At 33.4% G+C, this 18855-nt stretch overlaps 2 protein-coding genes across 5 annotated transcripts; both read left to right on the forward strand.

Annotated features, from left to right (window-relative positions):
- The first annotated feature begins 3766 nt into the window (after positions 1–3766).
- Positions 3767–6396, forward strand: LOC102580089 (protein NRT1/ PTR FAMILY 6.4-like). Its single transcript, XM_006351958.2, has 5 exons — positions 3767–3872; positions 3959–4079; positions 4151–4368; positions 4598–5139; positions 5246–6396. Exons 1-5 carry the CDS (start codon positions 3870–3872, stop codon positions 6138–6140), a joined length of 1779 nt encoding a protein of 592 aa, XP_006352020.1. The 5' UTR covers positions 3767–3869; the 3' UTR covers positions 6141–6396.
- A 1165-nt stretch (positions 6397–7561) lies between these two features.
- On the forward strand, positions 7562–17966 carry LOC102579324 (uncharacterized). Of its 4 annotated transcripts, none has more exons than XM_015310732.1 (6): positions 7562–7992; positions 11348–11662; positions 11742–11790; positions 11872–12151; positions 14306–14384; positions 17614–17966. In XM_015310732.1, the coding sequence occupies exons 1-6, from the start codon at positions 7663–7665 to the stop codon at positions 17920–17922; spliced, it is 1362 nt and encodes a 453-aa protein (XP_015166218.1). In that variant the 5' UTR covers positions 7562–7662; the 3' UTR covers positions 17923–17966. The 4 variants fall into 4 exon arrangements, with proteins under 4 accessions (XP_015166218.1, XP_015166217.1, XP_006352017.1 ...); XM_015310731.1 differs by having other exon boundaries at positions 11866–12151; positions 17614–17965; XM_006351955.2 differs by lacking the exon at positions 17614–17966 and adding an exon at positions 15237–15662 and having other exon boundaries at positions 11866–12151.
- The last annotated feature ends 889 nt before the right edge of the window (positions 17967–18855 follow it).

An 18855-nucleotide genomic window follows, 5' to 3' on the forward strand; every position in this document is an offset into this window, starting at 1 on the left:
TATCTTTTGAGTAAATTGAAAATTTTATAAAAAAACATTATTAAACTAAAAAAATTTGTAAGTTATTGTTACAAATGTTAGAACACAGTATAATATGTTGTCTGTAAGGTTGAAATATATGTGAGCAAATATCAATTCAAAAGTTATCCTATATTCCTATTAAAATTTAGCCAACAAAATATGACATGTCATTTAATTTAGTCCACATGAATTTTTGAGTAATTAGTCAAATTTCAAGAGTTTTAAGGTTGGATCAATAATAAGAGTACCATTTCAAAACGGTTTCAAATAGATAGTGTCAAATGATAGACTCAATACCTAATTATTTTATTTTGAATAAATATATTTATTTATTGAAAATAAATAAACATATTTATTTATGTCAAGTAAATATATTTATTTATGTCAATTTACCTCAAAAACGAAATCTATATATTGGTTTTGTTGTTCCCCATTTAAGAAATTTGATATCGTAATCCCGCTTGAACAAGGTAAATCCATTCTAAATTCTTAATCAAACATACTATTACAAAGTATATATTAACGAGTACAATGATATATATACTCATCAACATAACTATTGATTTAAAATTCTAGATACGTCTTCGATCCACGTCAAATAATTGCCTGAAAATAGCAAACAAACATGATAATGGAGGTAATATTGGAGATAACCATACCATACAAAATTTGTCATAAATAGGAATGAAGCAGCAAAAGACACAGTCTACTTCTAAAAGTAGCAAAGAAATATGCAAGTAACTAGTGCACTATGCCGACTATGCACTACTTATACAAGTTTTGTATGTAGAAATTGCCTACCATATTGCACTACTTCCTTATCTACCTTTTTTTTTGGATTTTCCGTCCGACGTGTGATATTTGTGTTGGAGTTTAATTAAATTTAAATTCGTGTATTATAAGATTCATTTCTGGAGACAATACTCTCAATATGTTTATTTTCAATATTTCACATAGTATGTTTAGACCCCACAAGATTTAATGAACATTTTTGTTTGTACATTATACACATTTTAAGTTTAGAACCACAAGAATTCAAAAGTCTTCCCTATTAACTTAAATTTTATGCCCAGTCAAACAAAAACGTGCAAAATAAAGCTGTAATATATAAACAGACACTCAAACTTGGCATTAGTTAACAAGTAATAATCACTTCAACTTTGAGTATGCATACCTAGACACCTTAACTCGTCTCCACTATGTTAATTAAACACTCTAAATTACAAAATAATCATCTACACACCTCCAAGAAATATGCCACATTAGCATTAGGTGTCCATGAGACACATTAGGACGAGTTGGAGTGTTTAGTTACCCATTGAGACCAAGTTAAAGTGTCTAAATATGCACTCTCAAAGTTAGAGTACTTAGATAAAATCAAATTTAAGTGTCCATTTATATATTATGTCTAATATAAAACAGAGGAAGTATGTCTAATATAAAACAGAGGAAGTACATGTCCAATTATCATCAAATTACTAAAAAGAAGAATTGGCAACATACAAATTGTTTAACAAAAAACAAATAAATCCATCGCTAATCTTATTTAGCGTTAGATTAATGATTGATCATAAAAAAAATCGTTAGCTACGAACAGAAATTTAGTTTAACAATAGATTAACAACGAATTTCTTAACTAATTTTAGTTTTTCTTGGTTGTATTCTCTAAAAAAAAACTAATTAGGTAACAAGAGTAGGATGGATATTTTTGGTAAAATACCATTAATGTGGCTACTTCCAAATTACTAAAGATAGCATTATACATGTGTCATGTGTGCTATAATTAGTAGAAGGGACCCAAGTACAGTGTTTAAGGGTCTAGTAGTGGTATAGGAATATCCAGACAAATAACTTTTGGCCAAGAAAAATGAAAAAAAGATCATCATATTGATGACCATACATATAATAATATAATTGACCAATCAATTCTTATGATGGTGGACCAAAAATCATCCAAAAAGTATACAATATAATCACTTTTCTTTTATAGATTCAGTGTTTATGATAAAGTTTATATTTTCAAGATATACACGGTTGTGTATTGCTGGATGCATTCCATTCGAAGCTAGTCATGATTTATAATTGCCGACGCGGTTTCGTTGGAAACAGTTCAACATTTGAAATTTATGAATTTTCTATATCAACTTCATAAATGTGTGCCATTATCTTGACCTCTGGTGGTATTTATGTGCTTTAATTTTGGATATGTATAAGTAGACGCTTAAATTTGTATGAAAATGAATAAGTGGACACGCACACATCCTATGTGGCGTCCTACGTGTCAATTCAAGTGAGATAGGCTTGAACTGATTTGTATATGACACGTAGCACATATGTATTTGCATATTCAATTTTTTCAAAATTAAGTGTTTATTTGTGCATAACCAAAGTTGGAGGCAATATATGTCAGCCGAGTCCAAGTTAAATGGTACATTTATGTATTATGCTTAATAATAACTGAGTTCACATCAAATATTTATAGTTATTTAGTGAATTTCTTAACAGGATATAAGCAAAAAATATTGAGTTCACGTGCATTTACAAGGCTTAATTAGTTCAACTGACCAAGATTGAGGAATTTGTGACTTATGTCACATATTCGAATCATGCTCCATGCGAACTATATACATGGTACTTAAGTGAAAAAAAGATAGAGGGGCGAGACTATTATTCTTGAGTTTCGAAAGTATAATTGATCCTAAAAATTGAACTCAAGACGAATTTCTCGATCATCCGAAATAAATTACTCCCTCCATTCCATATTAAGTTAATTTTTGAGGTGTTTCACACCCTTTAAGAAAAGTAGATTAAGACATAAATTAAACCTAATTTTCCATTTTTACCTTTATTAATTATTGTCAAATTTATGATTAAAATAACTAAATATTAATTAATCACTAATTTCAATACTAACTAATGAATGATAAAATTGGAAGAACACTCTAAAAGTAGTCTTGAAAACTGAACAATTAAGTTAATTTGAAAAATGAAAAATGCCTCAAAAATTAACTTAATATGGAATGGAGGGAGTAAAAGATTAGTCGGCATACCTTTTAGAGAAATACCACACGAAATAATTTCATCCATGAATTGATGCTTCATATGTCCCTATACATATTTGTCTAGTAGCAAAGAGGTGTGACATATTTATTTGTTTGTAATTTTATCTTAAAACACTCGACTGTTTTATAGTTCCATCAAAGACTTTTTTTTTTCACTTTTCCCAAGTCAAATCCAATGGTAATAACTATGTTTTTGTTCCAAACAAGTTGAATCCTGATAAAGTGACATTCAAGCTAAGGTTGGTCCACGTATCGCCCTAGGACTTAGTTTATGTATGTTGTGCGACCTAAGTCTGGTATTTAACTAGAGAAGAATAATCTGAGTTTTGAAGGGTACAATTGATCCTATGTGTTGGCCACAAAATTTCTTTCCCACTTTTCCACATGTTACAACACCTATTTGAGATAACACCAAATTTTCAAACTTACAATTTGGTCCAAATAATGCTGTTTTCTGTGGAGATAAGAAGCACTTTCAGATCAAAGAAAAATGACATTTTTCAATCTTATTTCTTAGTGGGGTTTGTTAATATTTTGACCACATAATCATATCTCAATCAGTCAGTTAGTTACCTTATGATCTAGAAAGATATTTAACATGAAATTCTGTTGTACATTTGCCTACCTTTTTTTTTTTCCAACTTTTTGCCCAATCATTCATTCATTTTTCCTCTATTTTTTTTTTGCTTTATAAATACATACCTTCCCCTCCTAACTTATTCCACAAATTAACTATCCTCTTCTATCTCCTTTCTCTCTTAGTAAACACAAAAAATTCTACTTACAATGGTAATATCCTAAACTCATTTCAAGTAGATAAATTTGTTCATGTTATGGTGTCTTATGTTATCTTTCTTTCAATCATTCATTCACAGGTTTTGGTTCATAACAATGCTGAAAAAGATGGTTCAACTGATGGAGGTCTAGTCGATTTTCGTGGAAATCCAGTTGATAAATCACGTACCGGAGGATGGCTTGGTGCAGGGCTTATTCTAGGTAGGCTAGTTAACTTTGTGTTTTCTTGATCATGGCACAAATGTGTGTCTAACTTAGTTGTTCTGTTTCAGGTACAGAGTTATCAGAAAGAATATGTGTTATGGGGATATCGATGAATTTGGTGACTTACTTGGTTGGAGATTTACATCTTCCATCTTCTGATTCTGCCAACATTGTTACTAATTTCATGGGAACACTCAATCTTCTTGCACTGCTTGGTGGTTTCTTGGCTGATGCTAAACTCGGACGTTATGCCACTATTGCAACCTTTGGTTGCATAGCCGCTGTGGTAAGCTTAAACTGTTAGAGAAAGCATACCTTTTGTTTCACTTAATGATACTTGCGAGCTTTATTCTTTTACATTTGAAACAAACACATGAAGTTCTTGCAGTATCTCTACCTGCTCTGATATCATGTTGAATTGTGTGACTATCTCGTCTTATATGGTTAAGTTATTTGAGAGAGTAAACTTGTCTTTTTAAGTAACATAATATGTTCTTCTTTGTGTCTATAACCAGGGAGTAACACTGTTGACACTTGCAACATCCATCCCAAGTATGAAGCCTCCCGTGTGCGACTCAAGATTGAAAGGCCACTGCATCGAAGCAAGCGGGCAGCAGCTTGCTCTCCTCTACGCAGCATTATACACCATATCGCTCGGTTGTGGAGGGATCAAGTCTAGTGTGTCTGGTTTTGGATCAGACCAATTTGATTCGTCGAATCCTAAAGAGAATAAGGCCATGATATACTTCTTTAACAGGTTCTACTTCTGCATTAGCCTTGGATCTTTGTTTGCTGTGACTGTGCTAGTGTATATACAAGACTATGTTGGAAGGGGGTGGGGTTATGGTATATCAGCTGGCACAATGGTACTAGCTGTGGCAGTTTTGCTTGGCGGAACATCGTTGTATAGATTTAAGAAGCCAGAGGGAAGTCCTTTGACTATCATATGGAGAGTTTTGATCTTGGCTTGGAGAAAGAGGAAATTTTCCCACCCTTCTGATCCTGGATTCTTGAATGAATATCACAATGCAAAAGTACCACATACAAAAATGCTGAGGTGAGATATTGTCCGCGTTGGACCAAACTCGTATCTTTTCCCTCATAACATTAAGAGTATCTGACATAAGAACAAAAGCTAATGAATGTGTTCTTGTTATCAACAGGTGTTTAGACAAGGCAGCAATTCTTGATGATTATGCAGTTGCAAATGAAAACAGAATCAATTCATGGATAGTATCAACGGTTAGTCAAGTCGAAGAAGTGAAAATGGTTCTTAAGTTGATTCCTATATGGTCTACATGTATACTCTTTTGGACTGTCTACTCTCAAATGAACACCTTCAGTATCGAGCAAGCTACCTTCATGAATCGAAATGTTGGCAAATTTGGCATCCCAGCAGGCTCATTTTCCGTCTTTCTCTTTATTTCTATACTCTTGTTTACTTCAATAAACGAAAGAGTCACCGTACCAATAGCTAGAAAGATCACGGGCAATAGACAAGGACTCACAAGCCTTCAAAGAGTTGGAATTGGACTAATACTATCTATTGTTGGTATGGTATCTGCAGCTGTTGTAGAGAAACAACGAAGGGAAAACGCGATAAACCACAATTATAGCATAAGTGCATTTTGGTTAGTCCCTCAGTTTTTCATTGTTGGTGCTGGTGAAGCTTTTGCCTACGTTGGACAACTCGAATTCTTCATCAGGGAAGCACCAGAAGGGATGAAATCAATGAGCACCGGGTTATTCCTCAGCACGCTCTCAATGGGATTTTTTATTAGTAGCTTACTAGTGTCAATTGTACATAAGGTAACAAACGGAAGCTGGCTTAAAAACAACTTGAACAACGGTAAGCTAGACTACTTCTACTGGATGCTAGCAGTACTCGGAGTACTCAATTACTTTGTGTTCCTTGTTTTCTCCACGAGACATCAGTACAAGACACAACATCTTAGTACTACTCTTGAAGACTCGGAAGAAGAGCTCAAGAATTGGAACGATACGAGCATTGACAACACGCAAAAGAATCCTAATGATGCACAGAAGGAACAAGTTTAAATGCTCTTGCCACATACAGACCAGCAATGTCTAAGCATTATATATAGGATTTCGAAGTGCCTCATTCTTTTCTAGTGTACTTTGGACTATAATTTCGTATTCGTGACATTGTGTAGTATTTCTCTGTAGACATAAGGTTAGTGTTTTGGGGTAAAGAATGAAAGCAGGACATTGTAGTGCAGATATATGATCATTTGCATAAGCATGTGTATTTTTGACATAGTGCAAGAAAAGTTGTGGTTTTTGAAGAAAAATGCGAACTTTCTTGGTTTGTTTCTGGTTTCTCGCCTGGTGTCCAGAGCTAGGAGCTTCAACTAAATCGAATCCCGCATCCTAGGATCCATTCAGGGATGTGGTTAGGATTTACCTTTCTTTTTATAATTTTATTTTTGTAGAACTCAATTTTCGAAATTTTGACTTTTTTCATGAAAAATAAATTTGATGAATATATATAAAAAAAAACAAAAATTAGTAAGAATTTGGGTGTGGTAAGCCAGAAAATTGGATGGATAAATTTATTTAATGAAAATCCGAGTTTAAAATTAAATCAATAATAAAATTATACGAGAAATTTAAATATATTTTTTTCAACTCATTAGACAATTAATCTAAACAACATAAATGAGCCAAAAAAAAAAGTGAATACATGAAGTATTCCTAGCTATCCACTTTTAGTTGCCATGATTTTTTTTTAAAGTCAAATGACAAAAACTTTGATTAACATTTTACGATGTATTTTTTCATCATATCGATATGTAAAAAATTACAATTTATATTCCCTCCATTTCATATTAATTGAATTGTTGAGGTGTTTCACACTCTTCAAGAAAAGAAGATTAAGACATAAATTAGGCATAACTTTCCAGTTTTACCCTTATTAATTATTGTCAAATTTATGATTAAAATAACTAAACATTAATTAATAACTAATTCCAATACTAACTAATGAAGGGTAAAATTGGAAGAATATTCTAAAAGTAGTCTTGAAAATTGAACAATTAAGTTAATTTGAAAAATGAAAAATGTTTCAAAAATTCAATTAATTTGAAATGAAGGGAGTAGTACTTTTTGTATAGTTTTTGAATATCTTTTTTTTTAAATATCGAATAAATGTAATCTAATTTAACATTGAAAATTAGTTACTTTCAAAAAACGCAACATGACAATTAAAAATGAACAGATGGAGTACTATATTTAAACCTTTTGTTACAATCTAAGTGTGTTACTCGAGTTTGATACACTTACATTGAGATTCTTTTAAAAATAACTTCTTTATTTCTACATATAATGAACATAGTAATAAAATCTGCTTACTTTCTGTCTCCGAAATTTGTTATTGTTGTTGTTGCAGTCGAAGCATTTGACCTTTCCCAAAACAACAAAAAGCAAATAAATATAAAATAAATAAATGACATGGGAAAGCTACGGATTACTGTAAATTCCATTTTCCCACAATTTTCAAAGATACGTACACATACGCTCGAAGTTTCCAGAAGATTTGAAGAATTTACCGGTGCCGGAAATGAAAAAATCCGACGGAAATCCGGCGAAGTACGATTTAGAGCATCGGTACAAGGGAGATGACTCATGGTACGGTGTGCTAGTCACGGTGGACGGTGAAACGATGACGGTGAAGTTCGAGGGATATTCTGAAAAATTCGATGTGAAATTCCTTGCTGATGACTTCAAATCGAAGGAGGAAATCGATGAATTCGTCAGGAAGTTTAGGAATGTCTCGCCACAGCTACAGGATAATGAATGCGGTAGTGTTAAGGAAGGGATGATTGTCTGTGCGGCTTGTAATGCTTTCGGCAAAGACGATATGCTCTTCTACGATGCCGTTGTTGAAGCGGTGAGTTATGAACTGTTTGAAGTATGAGAAAATTTTAATTTTTTTTTGAGATGTATTTAATCGAAGTAGCTATTTCTATTACATTCTGATGCTGTTCAATTCTCAGTTCCAGATGTTGAGTATGAGCATAGGTTTTCAGAAGGCTTAACACATAGTCAGTGGCAGAATATTCCACTCGAACTAAGTCATGTTCAAATTGAACACCTTTAACTCGATAAGCTGTTCAAATTGAAAAAAAATTGTGCATGTTTTCATTCATCTATTAGATATTTAAGTTAACTACAAGTAATATATCATCAACCTCAGGTAGAAAATATCGCTGAGACAAATGCATATGACATATTTTGTATGTTGATTCAATTACTTAATAGAAGAATGAGAAGACACATTTTTTTCCAAAATTTGAACCTTAAGTGTCTAATTGGAACACTTTATTAGGAGTTGAGATGTTCAATTGAATTTTGACTTAGTTCGAGTGTCTAAAGTTTAAGGGGCTGGTTATGTATTAAGCCTTTTTAGAAATTTATCTGAATATTCTGCAAACATAGAGGTCCTAGTCATGGAATAAAAGGAGGCTAAGTTGCTCGGACTCAGGTGCGGGTGTCTAATACGGGTGTGGATCTAGAGGTTGGATCCTCTGTGACCTAATTTTAAGATTCGGGGATATGGATCCATGTGTGGATACAGGTGCGGGGATTCGGCTAAAAATAGAGGTATAAAGCGTAAATTATGAGATATTATGTGGAAAACTCGAGGAGAAAATAATGATCAAGAGGAGAATCTTGGAAGGAGATAAAAGGAAAGGGAGTACTAATAGAAATTTATATATACAAGGTATTTCATTTTCTTCAATTTCATCTTAGGTTATAAGATTACAAAAATCATTGAATCTTCCCAGAATTTCTCCCTTGAATTTGGTCAAAGTATCCAGTACCGATTGACCAGATCGGGTATGGATCCCACACCCACACCCACACCCACACCCACATCGTGTCGACATGGGTGCGGCACCGAAAGTGAAGAGTCCGAGCAACTTAGAAAAGAGGAAGTTAAGGTGAGGAAGGTTGACATAGTCTATCTATGATGAACCTTTGAATTCAAGGATACAGAGGATTTTGTGGTTGATCACATCTAATTCAGGATTGAGGCATCTTGATTAATATTACTTGGTATTAACTTCTTCACAGTCATTTCTAAGTAATCAACTCGCATATGTTATCTTTTAGCATTGCATAGGTCCTAAGCACAGATAAAGGAGGAAGGTGACGTAGGTTGACATAGTCTAAGTATGATGAGTCCTTAGAAATCAAGGATACATAGTGTTCATGTGGTTGTCTGGTTGATGAGTTGATCACTAATTTGTGATTTAGGCAATTTTTTCAGTCATACCGAATTATAAGCTCACTAGAGCAACATTTTCATGGCATATGTACTTTTCTTTTGATGTGTCAGCTCTAAATGGAGTGTTTATTTCCTTGTTATCAACAGTTGCAAGTAATCTTCTGTGCCTTTTCAACTATCAAAAAAAGCATGAAATAAGAATGTTGAACTTTTATGTTATTGACAAGTTACAACAAAACAAAAATTACTTATGGATATGTATGAAAGTGCATTTTCAAAAAAACTAGCGTGAGAACAGTAATTGGATATACAAAGGAATTTCCCATTATTATGGGTTCACCAGGGGTTGATATTGAGCATGTAGTTCTGTACTTGCTCACTTTAGTTATAGGATTTAACTTACGATATATAGCAAGAGGTTCCATTGCATAGCTATACGCAAATGATAATGTGTTAATAGACAAAACTAGCGAGGGTGTCAACCAAATTCTTGATTATGGAGAATCACCCTATAGAATAAGGGTGTTAAGATAAGAAGTAACGCTGAAATATATGCACTGGTAGCATTATGTAGTGCAGTGTCCGAACATGTTTTATGTTGTTAGTGTGGTGAGTAGCAGAAATGGATCCAAGATTTGGCCTTTATGGGTTACGGACAATCTCAAGTTCTAGTAATGAGTTCTGACTTTTATTTCTGTACATAGTTAGTGAATCTCTTAGCACATATACATGGTATGGGCCAACACTATTGTGATCTGGTGAACCCATACCTTAAAGCCTACATCCACCCCAGGTGAGTAGAAATCTGGCATGTCCTTGAAAAAAGCAGTAGCAGATAGTGAAGCAATTTTTTTGAGCTGTAGTAAACAGTGAAATGAATTTTGAGATATTTGAAGAGTAGTACAGATATTGGTCTGACATTCAGCGAAAAGCAAGATGACATATTCATTCTATGTTGAGGACTTGTGTAGGAGGAGATATTTAACAGGCTACTTGCTTACTCATTGTGGTGGTGACTGGTAATGTCAATTGGAATGCAACTTTGCAAACTAAAGTTGCATTGTCTATCATGGAGTCTGTGTAAGTGGCTCTCTTACGGATGCAATAAAACATTTATTTGGCCACAGGTTGATGAATGAAGTTAGGCTGATAAGCAGTTATTGTGGCCAAGTGACTGAATTCAGGCTAAAAAAGAGCAAGGCATCAATATTTTGTTACAGTCAAGAGTGCCATTCATCTCACTAAGAATGAGTGTATCATGAGCGTACAGTGAATATTGTTGTTAAATATCACTTCAGTAGAGATATTGTATCCAGTGGTATTATAGTTGTCAAAAGATTTCTACAAATGTCTATCCATCAGATATTATGATCAAGGCAGTTTCGGTTCGTAGTCTAGGCATTGCCAAGACTCAGTTGGAGTTGGCAGTACTAGGTGATGCCTTGTGAAGGTAATTTGGCAAGATGGTGTGATGAGATAATTCCTTGTTGATAATGGAGGACTTCAAGGCTCAAGCAAAGGGAGCAATTGTTGATGTGGGTTGAGTTTTATGGTAATTGATATTAATAAGATACTGCAGACTCTTTTCTCAGTATTTCCTTATCTGTGATAAAAAAAATTCTTTAAAGATGATCATTCTAGTAGTGTTTCTGTACAGTTTAGGGTGTGATAGGAAAGAAAAAGGAAGAGGGATAGAGTGTGAGACAAAATAAGCGAGTGGGTTTGTGAACATATTGGGGACTAAAATTTCTAAGAATTTGGAAAAAGATTGTTGCTGTTGTTCTTTTGAGCATACTGAAATTTTCTTACCGTCTTTCTTGAGGACGTTGACATCTTTGCTGAACCTCATTAAAGTTTGTATCAGTTTTATTTGTTGCTCTAAATGTGGGTTTATCATAACATATAAAGTCAAAGTAGAAGGACTCAAAGAGGAAAAGGAGAGGGCTACTTGATTCACATTGGTTCATTGGCTTAATTCACTTTCTTCAAATTTTCTTCTTATTCTCTTTGGTAGATACATAACGAGAACCATACGTTTCACAATGGCGTGGAGGAGTGTGTATGTACCTTTGTACTATCCTGGCTTCATGGCCCAAAAAAGGATGACTTGGCTAATTCTGGAATTGAAGGCATATGTATCATAAAAGGCACAACACAAGTTGATCCTAGAATATCCTCCTTCTTGGAATTGGTAAACCAGAAACTCAGAAAATCTTCTTGCAAGTCAACTTCTACATCTGAGCAAAACAATTCAGCATCCAAAGGATCATCCCGTACAAAAAGAGTCAGATATTTGTCTTCTGAACAAAAGTCAGATTCGTCCTTTAAGGCAAGTTATCACCTTCTAATTCAGTAATTTGAGTGATAATGCATGTGCCTATATCATTCTCCTCTTCCTTTCCTTGTAGGGGATTAGCAGTGCCAAGAATGCAGTTGACGTGAGATGTACAACAGAAGGTGTGCTACGGAACTCCATCACCTGTTACGATGTGGTAATTGCACTTTTTCTAAGTTCTTCATTCTGAACTGCAGCAACAGACTCTAGCAGGCATTGGGATCATGATAAAGATCTAGGAGGACAATGTTCAAATTATCATCTCATGCTAGTCGAGAACTTGGAGAGAACCTTGTTCCCTTCTTCATTGAGAGATTTCATACATAAGCACACTTCTGTTTGGTCACAAGCATATATTTCCCCCTGCCCATCATATATGCCCTATGCACGAGGCATTATCGTGGTAGATTGTGAAGAGAAGCTTAAAGAAATAAACCGTTTTTTGGACAATCCAACACACCTTGTTGTGTCCTCAAAGGGAAGGTACGTTTCCAGAATTAGTTTCCTTTCTAAGTAGTTGTTGATCCTTTTGTAACCTTCTCTCTTTACATTCTAGTGTCTTCACTTAAAAGATCTTTTTATTATTAATATTTAGGCTTCATTCATGTGTTCTATACCATTACCACATGTATTAGACTTGTATTTATTAGAATATATCTCCCGTTAGAAAATCTATCAGAAAAATCTAGATCATGACCCCAGCCCTTATTTTTTGGTGTATGTGGAATGAAATTAGGAGATTTATCAATGGAGTTTTAACTCAATTTTTAGGCGTAAGGCTAGTTGTTTGGTTAACCTTTTTAGCTGGGCTAACTCTTCCCCTGTAAATAACTTAGATCACTACCAGGATTTTGTCAGCTCAACTCTGGAAGTTTTTTGTTCTTAGCTGACTGATCCCCCTGCGTATTGCATAGACTGGATGCTTACTTCATAAAAAAAATAAAAAAAATCTATCTTCCATTAGAGTTATGTTGTATGGGTGTATCAGAATCATTGGTTCCTTCCTCTATACAGATTATGAGCTAAAACACATTTTCATTCAGCTAAAAATCATGCTTGGCGTGGATCAAACTTGCTAAAATACCTTTTTTGGATATTCTGCTTAGAAGAGTTTCTGTGCCACAATTACCAGCCACTTGAACTATTTTAGATGTGTAGATAGATTCGGCACGTATTCATGATGTAAAGTTTTATCAAGCATGCTTGTCTTCTCAAACTTTTTTTTTTTCCATTTTTTTGGGAAAAAGAATTGTAGTATGGCATGCTTACATTTCCTGAGCTTGTGATTTGCTAAAACCTTAGTAAAATTCGGCCGCACCACTTGTTTGAGGCCTGCTCTGTGGTTGCATCAGTAGCATCAGCCTTTTTTCTTGGTCCTGAATTTACTTTGGTGAAAGTGATATCCTGCTCAATGCCATCTGATTTTAGTTGCTTCTGCAATTTCTTTTGTTGATAATTTTGGTGCTTCTGCAATTTGGACACCCGAATTGCTGTTATTTAAGCTGCATCTGCAGTTAGACTCTCTCTCTCTCTCGCTGACAGTCAAAACTGATCCGAAGTTGAACTAGAGGTTCTAGAATGGTATTCCATCTTTAATAAGAAAAAGAAAAGCACAACATTTGAAATGGTTGAGTCCTTGTAAAGGTTCCTATAGATGGTATTTATTAGTCTGAAATTCCACGCTAGGTACTACTGCTACACTTTTGGTGACTAGTTGGGATTGTTTTTGAAAGACATCTCTGGACTAAAAATATAGTTTCATATGCTATTCACCCAATTATTTTTGGGGATCGCTTGAAGTTCTATGCGTTCTGCACTATTTTGTTTTTCCTGATTTCTCTATATATGTAGTTGAAAACTTCGTTTTACTCTGCAAATTAACTTCAATGAAACTCTACAAAATGTCCTCAACTTCTGTTTACTGCTACTTCTTTTCTAGATCAAATGTTGTTAAATGCACTTGCCTTTCACATTCAATGCTGTTCACCGTTTAGAGTTCCTGTGATATAGGTATTTCAAGATCCTACGTTCCGGTCTGTCATATTATAGTCTATTAAAAGAAAGAACAGACACTAAAGAAAGTTTCCCAGCACCGTAGTGTGTAGCCTAGTTGTCAATGAAGTGGATTATGAATCATGAATTCTCAGATTCTAATCCCTGCAGAGACAAAAAAATCACTAGGTGACTTGTTCCAATCTGTCCTAGCTAGCCTTGGTGTCCACAATTGATATGTACAAATTAGGCCACACAGACTATTTTCCCAATTTTTAACTAGCAGTTGCTTGAAAAAATGTCATGTTCATTGAGTATTTGTTTTTGTTTTTTTTTCTCATTTTCAGAAGTTGAAAGTTTTTTTTAATTCTATCATCCCCGATATCTACTTTAAAGGTGAAAGGGCTGGAAAGGAAGTGCTACACTTTGGTTCTGTGTGCACCATCTTGGGTCTTTATTTTTTGATGTAGTTTAACATACCTCTGTAATTCAGATATCCTTAAATATAGCTCTATAATTTTTGCTAAATGTGTAGATCCTATTTCATTTTAACACTTAAGAGCCAAATTTTCATGATGTTCATATGTCTTCTAGATTGATGAATGCCTAACGGGTTATTTACTTTTTTCCATTTCCCTTTTACAGGCCGATGGTTATAAGTGAAAGAGATATGAGACAATCCATGATTAAGACATCACTTGGGAGCTTAATGTACAGTTCCCAGGTAAGATTCATACCATGTATTGGTTAATTTAATAATGGTTGTAAGACAACAAATGAGCCATAATTGAGCACATCCTACTGCCAGTGCTACTTCAGAAATGAGTTTGGTTGACATATTGGAAAATATCATATACATGAAGTTTCTTGATAATCTAGAAGCATGCATATCTGATAGTTACTTGTTACTAGTGAAAAACTGGATGCCCAGTTGTCACCAGTCAAATTTAGATTGACGTTAACTGCGAGATAACAGGAGAGCTGAGGATGTGGGATCAATTGCTCTTAAGATTTAGGAATCATATATATCTGTAGTAAATTTGTATACTCATGGTCTTGAGAAATGTGCTTTTACACATAATTGTGTAAGTGCTTCAACAACATACCCAGTGTAATCCCACAAGTGGGGTTTGGAGAGTGTGGTGTATACATAGCCTTACCTATACCCATGTGAAGGTAAAGAGGTTGTTTCCGATAACCCTCGGCTCAAGTAAAGTAAATCAAAATCAAGTATGGAAATGAAATACAGCAATGAAGAAGCCAGAAGGAAAAGAAATAAGATGTCCTTGCAATAAAGAAAAAGAAAGTGAAATTTTAGGCTGATGAGGTGAAATTGGTTTCGTTCGATATGATGTGTGGTGGAATCTTGATTGGACAGACTAGTCTAGATACAAAGCAAATACTTGAGGATTGCAGGAAATAATTTTTAAAAAGAATTTTAAACTTATTGAGGAGCTTCAAGCCCTGAACATGTGATTTTTTATGATGTGTATTTCATATTATATACATCAAATGTTTGATTTCAGTTTATTGAAGCTGACTGCTCTCCCCCTTGCGTCTTCTCGTTATTGTGTAGGATATATATCAGGCAAAAAGTATCTGCCAAGACTTGATAATAGTTCACTCAGGAAGTGAAGCATACATAAAAGCAAACCAGGCAAAAGATTTGTTTTTGGAGTTTACGAGTCATCAACAAAGACTCTATAAGAAGTTAGCTTCGGAAGAAAGGTTATTTTTGCAGATGCTGCAATTACAACCGCGTTTGGATTTGTTTCTGTGTTAAAATAATTACAAAGTGACTCAATTTGTGTGTATCTTGTGTTTCTGTAATGTCTCAAGATTTCTTTTCCTTTAACTAAACCTGTGATGATACGCCTTGTAGAAATCTCACTGTGTGCACAGTTCTTCAATCTTTCTTGCTCTGGAGAAATGTCACTGGAAGGTGCTGCATTCTTGTTTCCATATTCTTTGAATGTGAAAAACTGGCGTTGTTTAGTATAAATACCTAGTTAATATTCGAAAACTGCAAGTGTATTGCCATATGCATTATTGGAAGTTGGTGGTTAATGTTGTTAGTAGCACCTCCTACTTACATTGTCAAGTTGCTCAAAGGGGAGGAAACAATGGTTAATAGTCGTTTTTTCATTCCACAAATTGGTTGGTTTTTAGTTGAAAGACCACTATTTTTTACCTTTGTTGATCAGTTTTTATCCTCGGGAAAGATGGTATTTTTAGTAATGAAAGCTTTGTACGTCATGATTAGTAAGGCAAGGCTTAGCTTTCTTTGATTGTACTTCTTTTTGAGGTGCTTTTTTCTTTATTAATAAAAACTAGCTCTAGGCACACTTTGCTTAGCGGAATTGCTTTTAAAAATAAATAAATAAAAAATTACGTCATGATCATAGAAGCATGACTGTTTTCGTGATACTTGTTACTAGACTCAAATCACTACAATCATAGTCTTTGTTGGAAAAAATTAAAAGATCTATTTGGGATTGGCTAGACACATATTTTATCGTAAATGACTTGTTTTCAATTTAACTAGTATACAACTCACAAGACTTGTCCAAGTTGTCTAAATCACCATCTGGACTGAACCTCTAGGAATTTTCAAGCCTCAACTTTGAGTTCGTTTCTCTCAAATATTGACTTTGGTCAACTCGTAAGTTTTTCAACTTTCTAACTTGTAAGTTTCTTTTCTGAAATGCACTCGATTGCCCCGGAATCATGTCACTCCTTTTGACCGATGAAATATATCTGAACTTTGATCGAAATTGCTATAATAATCGTAAGCTTTGAGCAGGACCTATTACCCCTGCACTATTTAATAGTGTATTTTAAAGGTATATATGTGTCCACGTGGACAAATTACTATTTATAATGTTGCAATAATTATGATGTCTACGTGGGTATATATATACCTTTAAAATACACTATTAAATATTGCAGGGGTAAAAGGTCCTTCTCAAAGTTTGCTATTGTTACAACAATTTCAGTCAAAGTTCAGATATATTTCAAATTTTTTTCCCTATTCAAAATAATGTTTGTTTGATGTTGATGCATATGAAGGATTTGGTATGAAATTTGTATCTCTTATAAGTTCAATAAGTTGCTAACTACCTATACATTATAAAATACATTAAACACAAAAGGATTGTTTTTTGGTTTTGGTTAATATTAAATTTGTTTTTTGTTAATATATATGAATAGTTGGTTCTAGTCCATAAAATTTGAAAATCTTTGGTATGTAATTGGTGTTCCTTCAAATTATATTTATATTTGGCCCTTCTAACTTGATAAATATTATGATTATAGTAAACTATTTATTGTTTTTCCTTAAAAGTCTAGATTTCATTTTATTTATTGATTTAACTTAAAAGTCTAAATTTCATTCTATTTATTAAGTTAACTCAAAAGTCTAGATTTTATTTATTTAATGATTTAACTCAAAAGTCTAGATTTTATTTTATTCAATGATTTAAAGTTAGTCTAGATTTCACTGATATGATTGATATGGAAAACACATATTAAGAATAAAATTGATTGTATTTCCTATTTTCACTATGATAAACAGATCATTTTCCAATATAATATATAGAAAGATATTTAATGCAATGAAAATTTTGATGTATATAAATAGTTGTGTCATCTCCCTTCTCTTAAGTATCATTTCTCATAAAACATTTCATTAATAAATTTTTATTCATTTTGGTGATAAATTAACCATGGAGAATAAGAAAAGTAAAGGACGCCAAAAGATACCAATGAAAAAAATAGAAAAGCAAGATAACCTATATGCTAGCTTCTCAAAGCGTCGTACGGGTTTATACAAAAAGGCTAGCGATCTCGTATTTGAATGCGATGTCGATATTGGAATGATTTTTTTCTCTCCGACAGGTAATCCTTTCTCGTTTTTTCACCCAAATGTTGATGTAGTTGTTTCTCGTTTTCAGAATCTCAATATGGAACCAAGTGAAAGTACTCTTCTAGTCGCTGCTCATAATCGAGAAAAGGTGAACGAACTCAAAAGTAGGCTTGAAGGACTTGATACCATAGAAGACATTGAAATTGCTAAGAAACAATCATATGATGAAGTGATTGAAGCTAGACAGAAAGGTTGGTGGGAGTCGATTGAGCAGCTCAATGCAGATAAAGTGTCAACTTTTGAGGCTTGGTTGGAGACTTTTGTTTTTAATATGCAGAATCGCTTGAATCAATTGGAAATTGGAGCTTCATCCTCAGATTTGGGATTTAATGTTTGAAACAAAATTAATGGTTGGTGGGAGTCGATTGAGTCATCCTAATTAGTTATCAGTTCAATTTTATATTATTGAGATATTTAATTTTTTGTTATTTTATTTCATTGATGCTATATCCATGTACTTTCTATGATTTTCATAATAATATCCGATATAGTCATTAAAATTGTTAACTCATTGGTGTATTTTCTGGTAAGTCTAGTATATATTTAGATCTAAGATTTGAATTTTATGGGTTCACGTTGGAATTTTATTGCAATCCATTTGCTCTTTTGGGTGTGAAACATATTATTACCTTTAAATTATTTTGTATTTTTTAGCACAACTAATACACACTGAAATTTGAGATTTTTCTGAATTCACATTTTGCGACACAAAAACTCCAAAAAAAAAAATGACGCATTACTTTAAAAAATAATAAGTATCATTTAACAGGTCGTCACCAATGCAATCAGAAAATTTGAGATCAAACACAGTGGGTCACGACACATTCCAAAAGAATTCATCGATTAATACACATAAAAAATAAAAATAATCTCGAATTTCTATTTCATGACACATAAACTCAAAAAAGACGACATTTACTTTTCAAAAATAATAAGTATCATTTAATAGGTCGTTACTTAACCCATAAAATTTAAGCTCAAAGAGGTTAGTCACACATATTATAAAAAATGTAGGGACTAATGAAAAATCGAGATAGTCGTTAATTCATATTTCGTGACACATAAACTCCAAAAAGAACGATGTCCTCTTTTTGAAAATAATGAGTATAAGATCTAGCAAAGTCGGCCACACATATTTCAAAATTTTTATGGACTAATAATACATTCGAAAAATCAAGATAATTTTACATTGCTATTTCGTGATACATAAATTTTTAAAAACGTGATATATGCCTTTTGAAAATAATGAATATTATTAAATAGGTATATC

This window comes from Solanum tuberosum, unplaced genomic scaffold (genome assembly GCF_000226075.1).
Source record: "Solanum tuberosum cultivar DM 1-3 516 R44 unplaced genomic scaffold, SolTub_3.0 scf00140, whole genome shotgun sequence".
Classification (NCBI taxonomy): Eukaryota; Viridiplantae; Streptophyta; class Magnoliopsida; order Solanales; family Solanaceae; genus Solanum; species Solanum tuberosum.

Bases quoted from the DNA above. Each gene is read 5' to 3' on its own strand.
- LOC102580089 (XM_006351958.2), top strand. The intron at 4,080-4,150 runs GTAGGCTAGTTA...GTTCTGTTTCAG, and splicing joins TGGTGCAGGGCTTATTCTAG to GTACAGAGTTATCAGAAAGA. The intron at 5,140-5,245 runs GTGAGATATTGT...TGTTATCAACAG, and splicing joins CCACATACAAAAATGCTGAG to GTGTTTAGACAAGGCAGCAA.
- LOC102579324 (XM_015310731.1), top strand. From the start codon at position 7,663: ATGAAAAAATCCGACGGAAATCCGGCGAAGTACGATTTAGAGCATCGG. The intron at 11,663-11,741 runs GCAAGTTATCAC...CTTTCCTTGTAG, and splicing joins AGTCAGATTCGTCCTTTAAG to GGGATTAGCAGTGCCAAGAA. The intron at 12,152-14,305 runs GTACGTTTCCAG...TCCCTTTTACAG, and splicing joins GTTGTGTCCTCAAAGGGAAG to GCCGATGGTTATAAGTGAAA.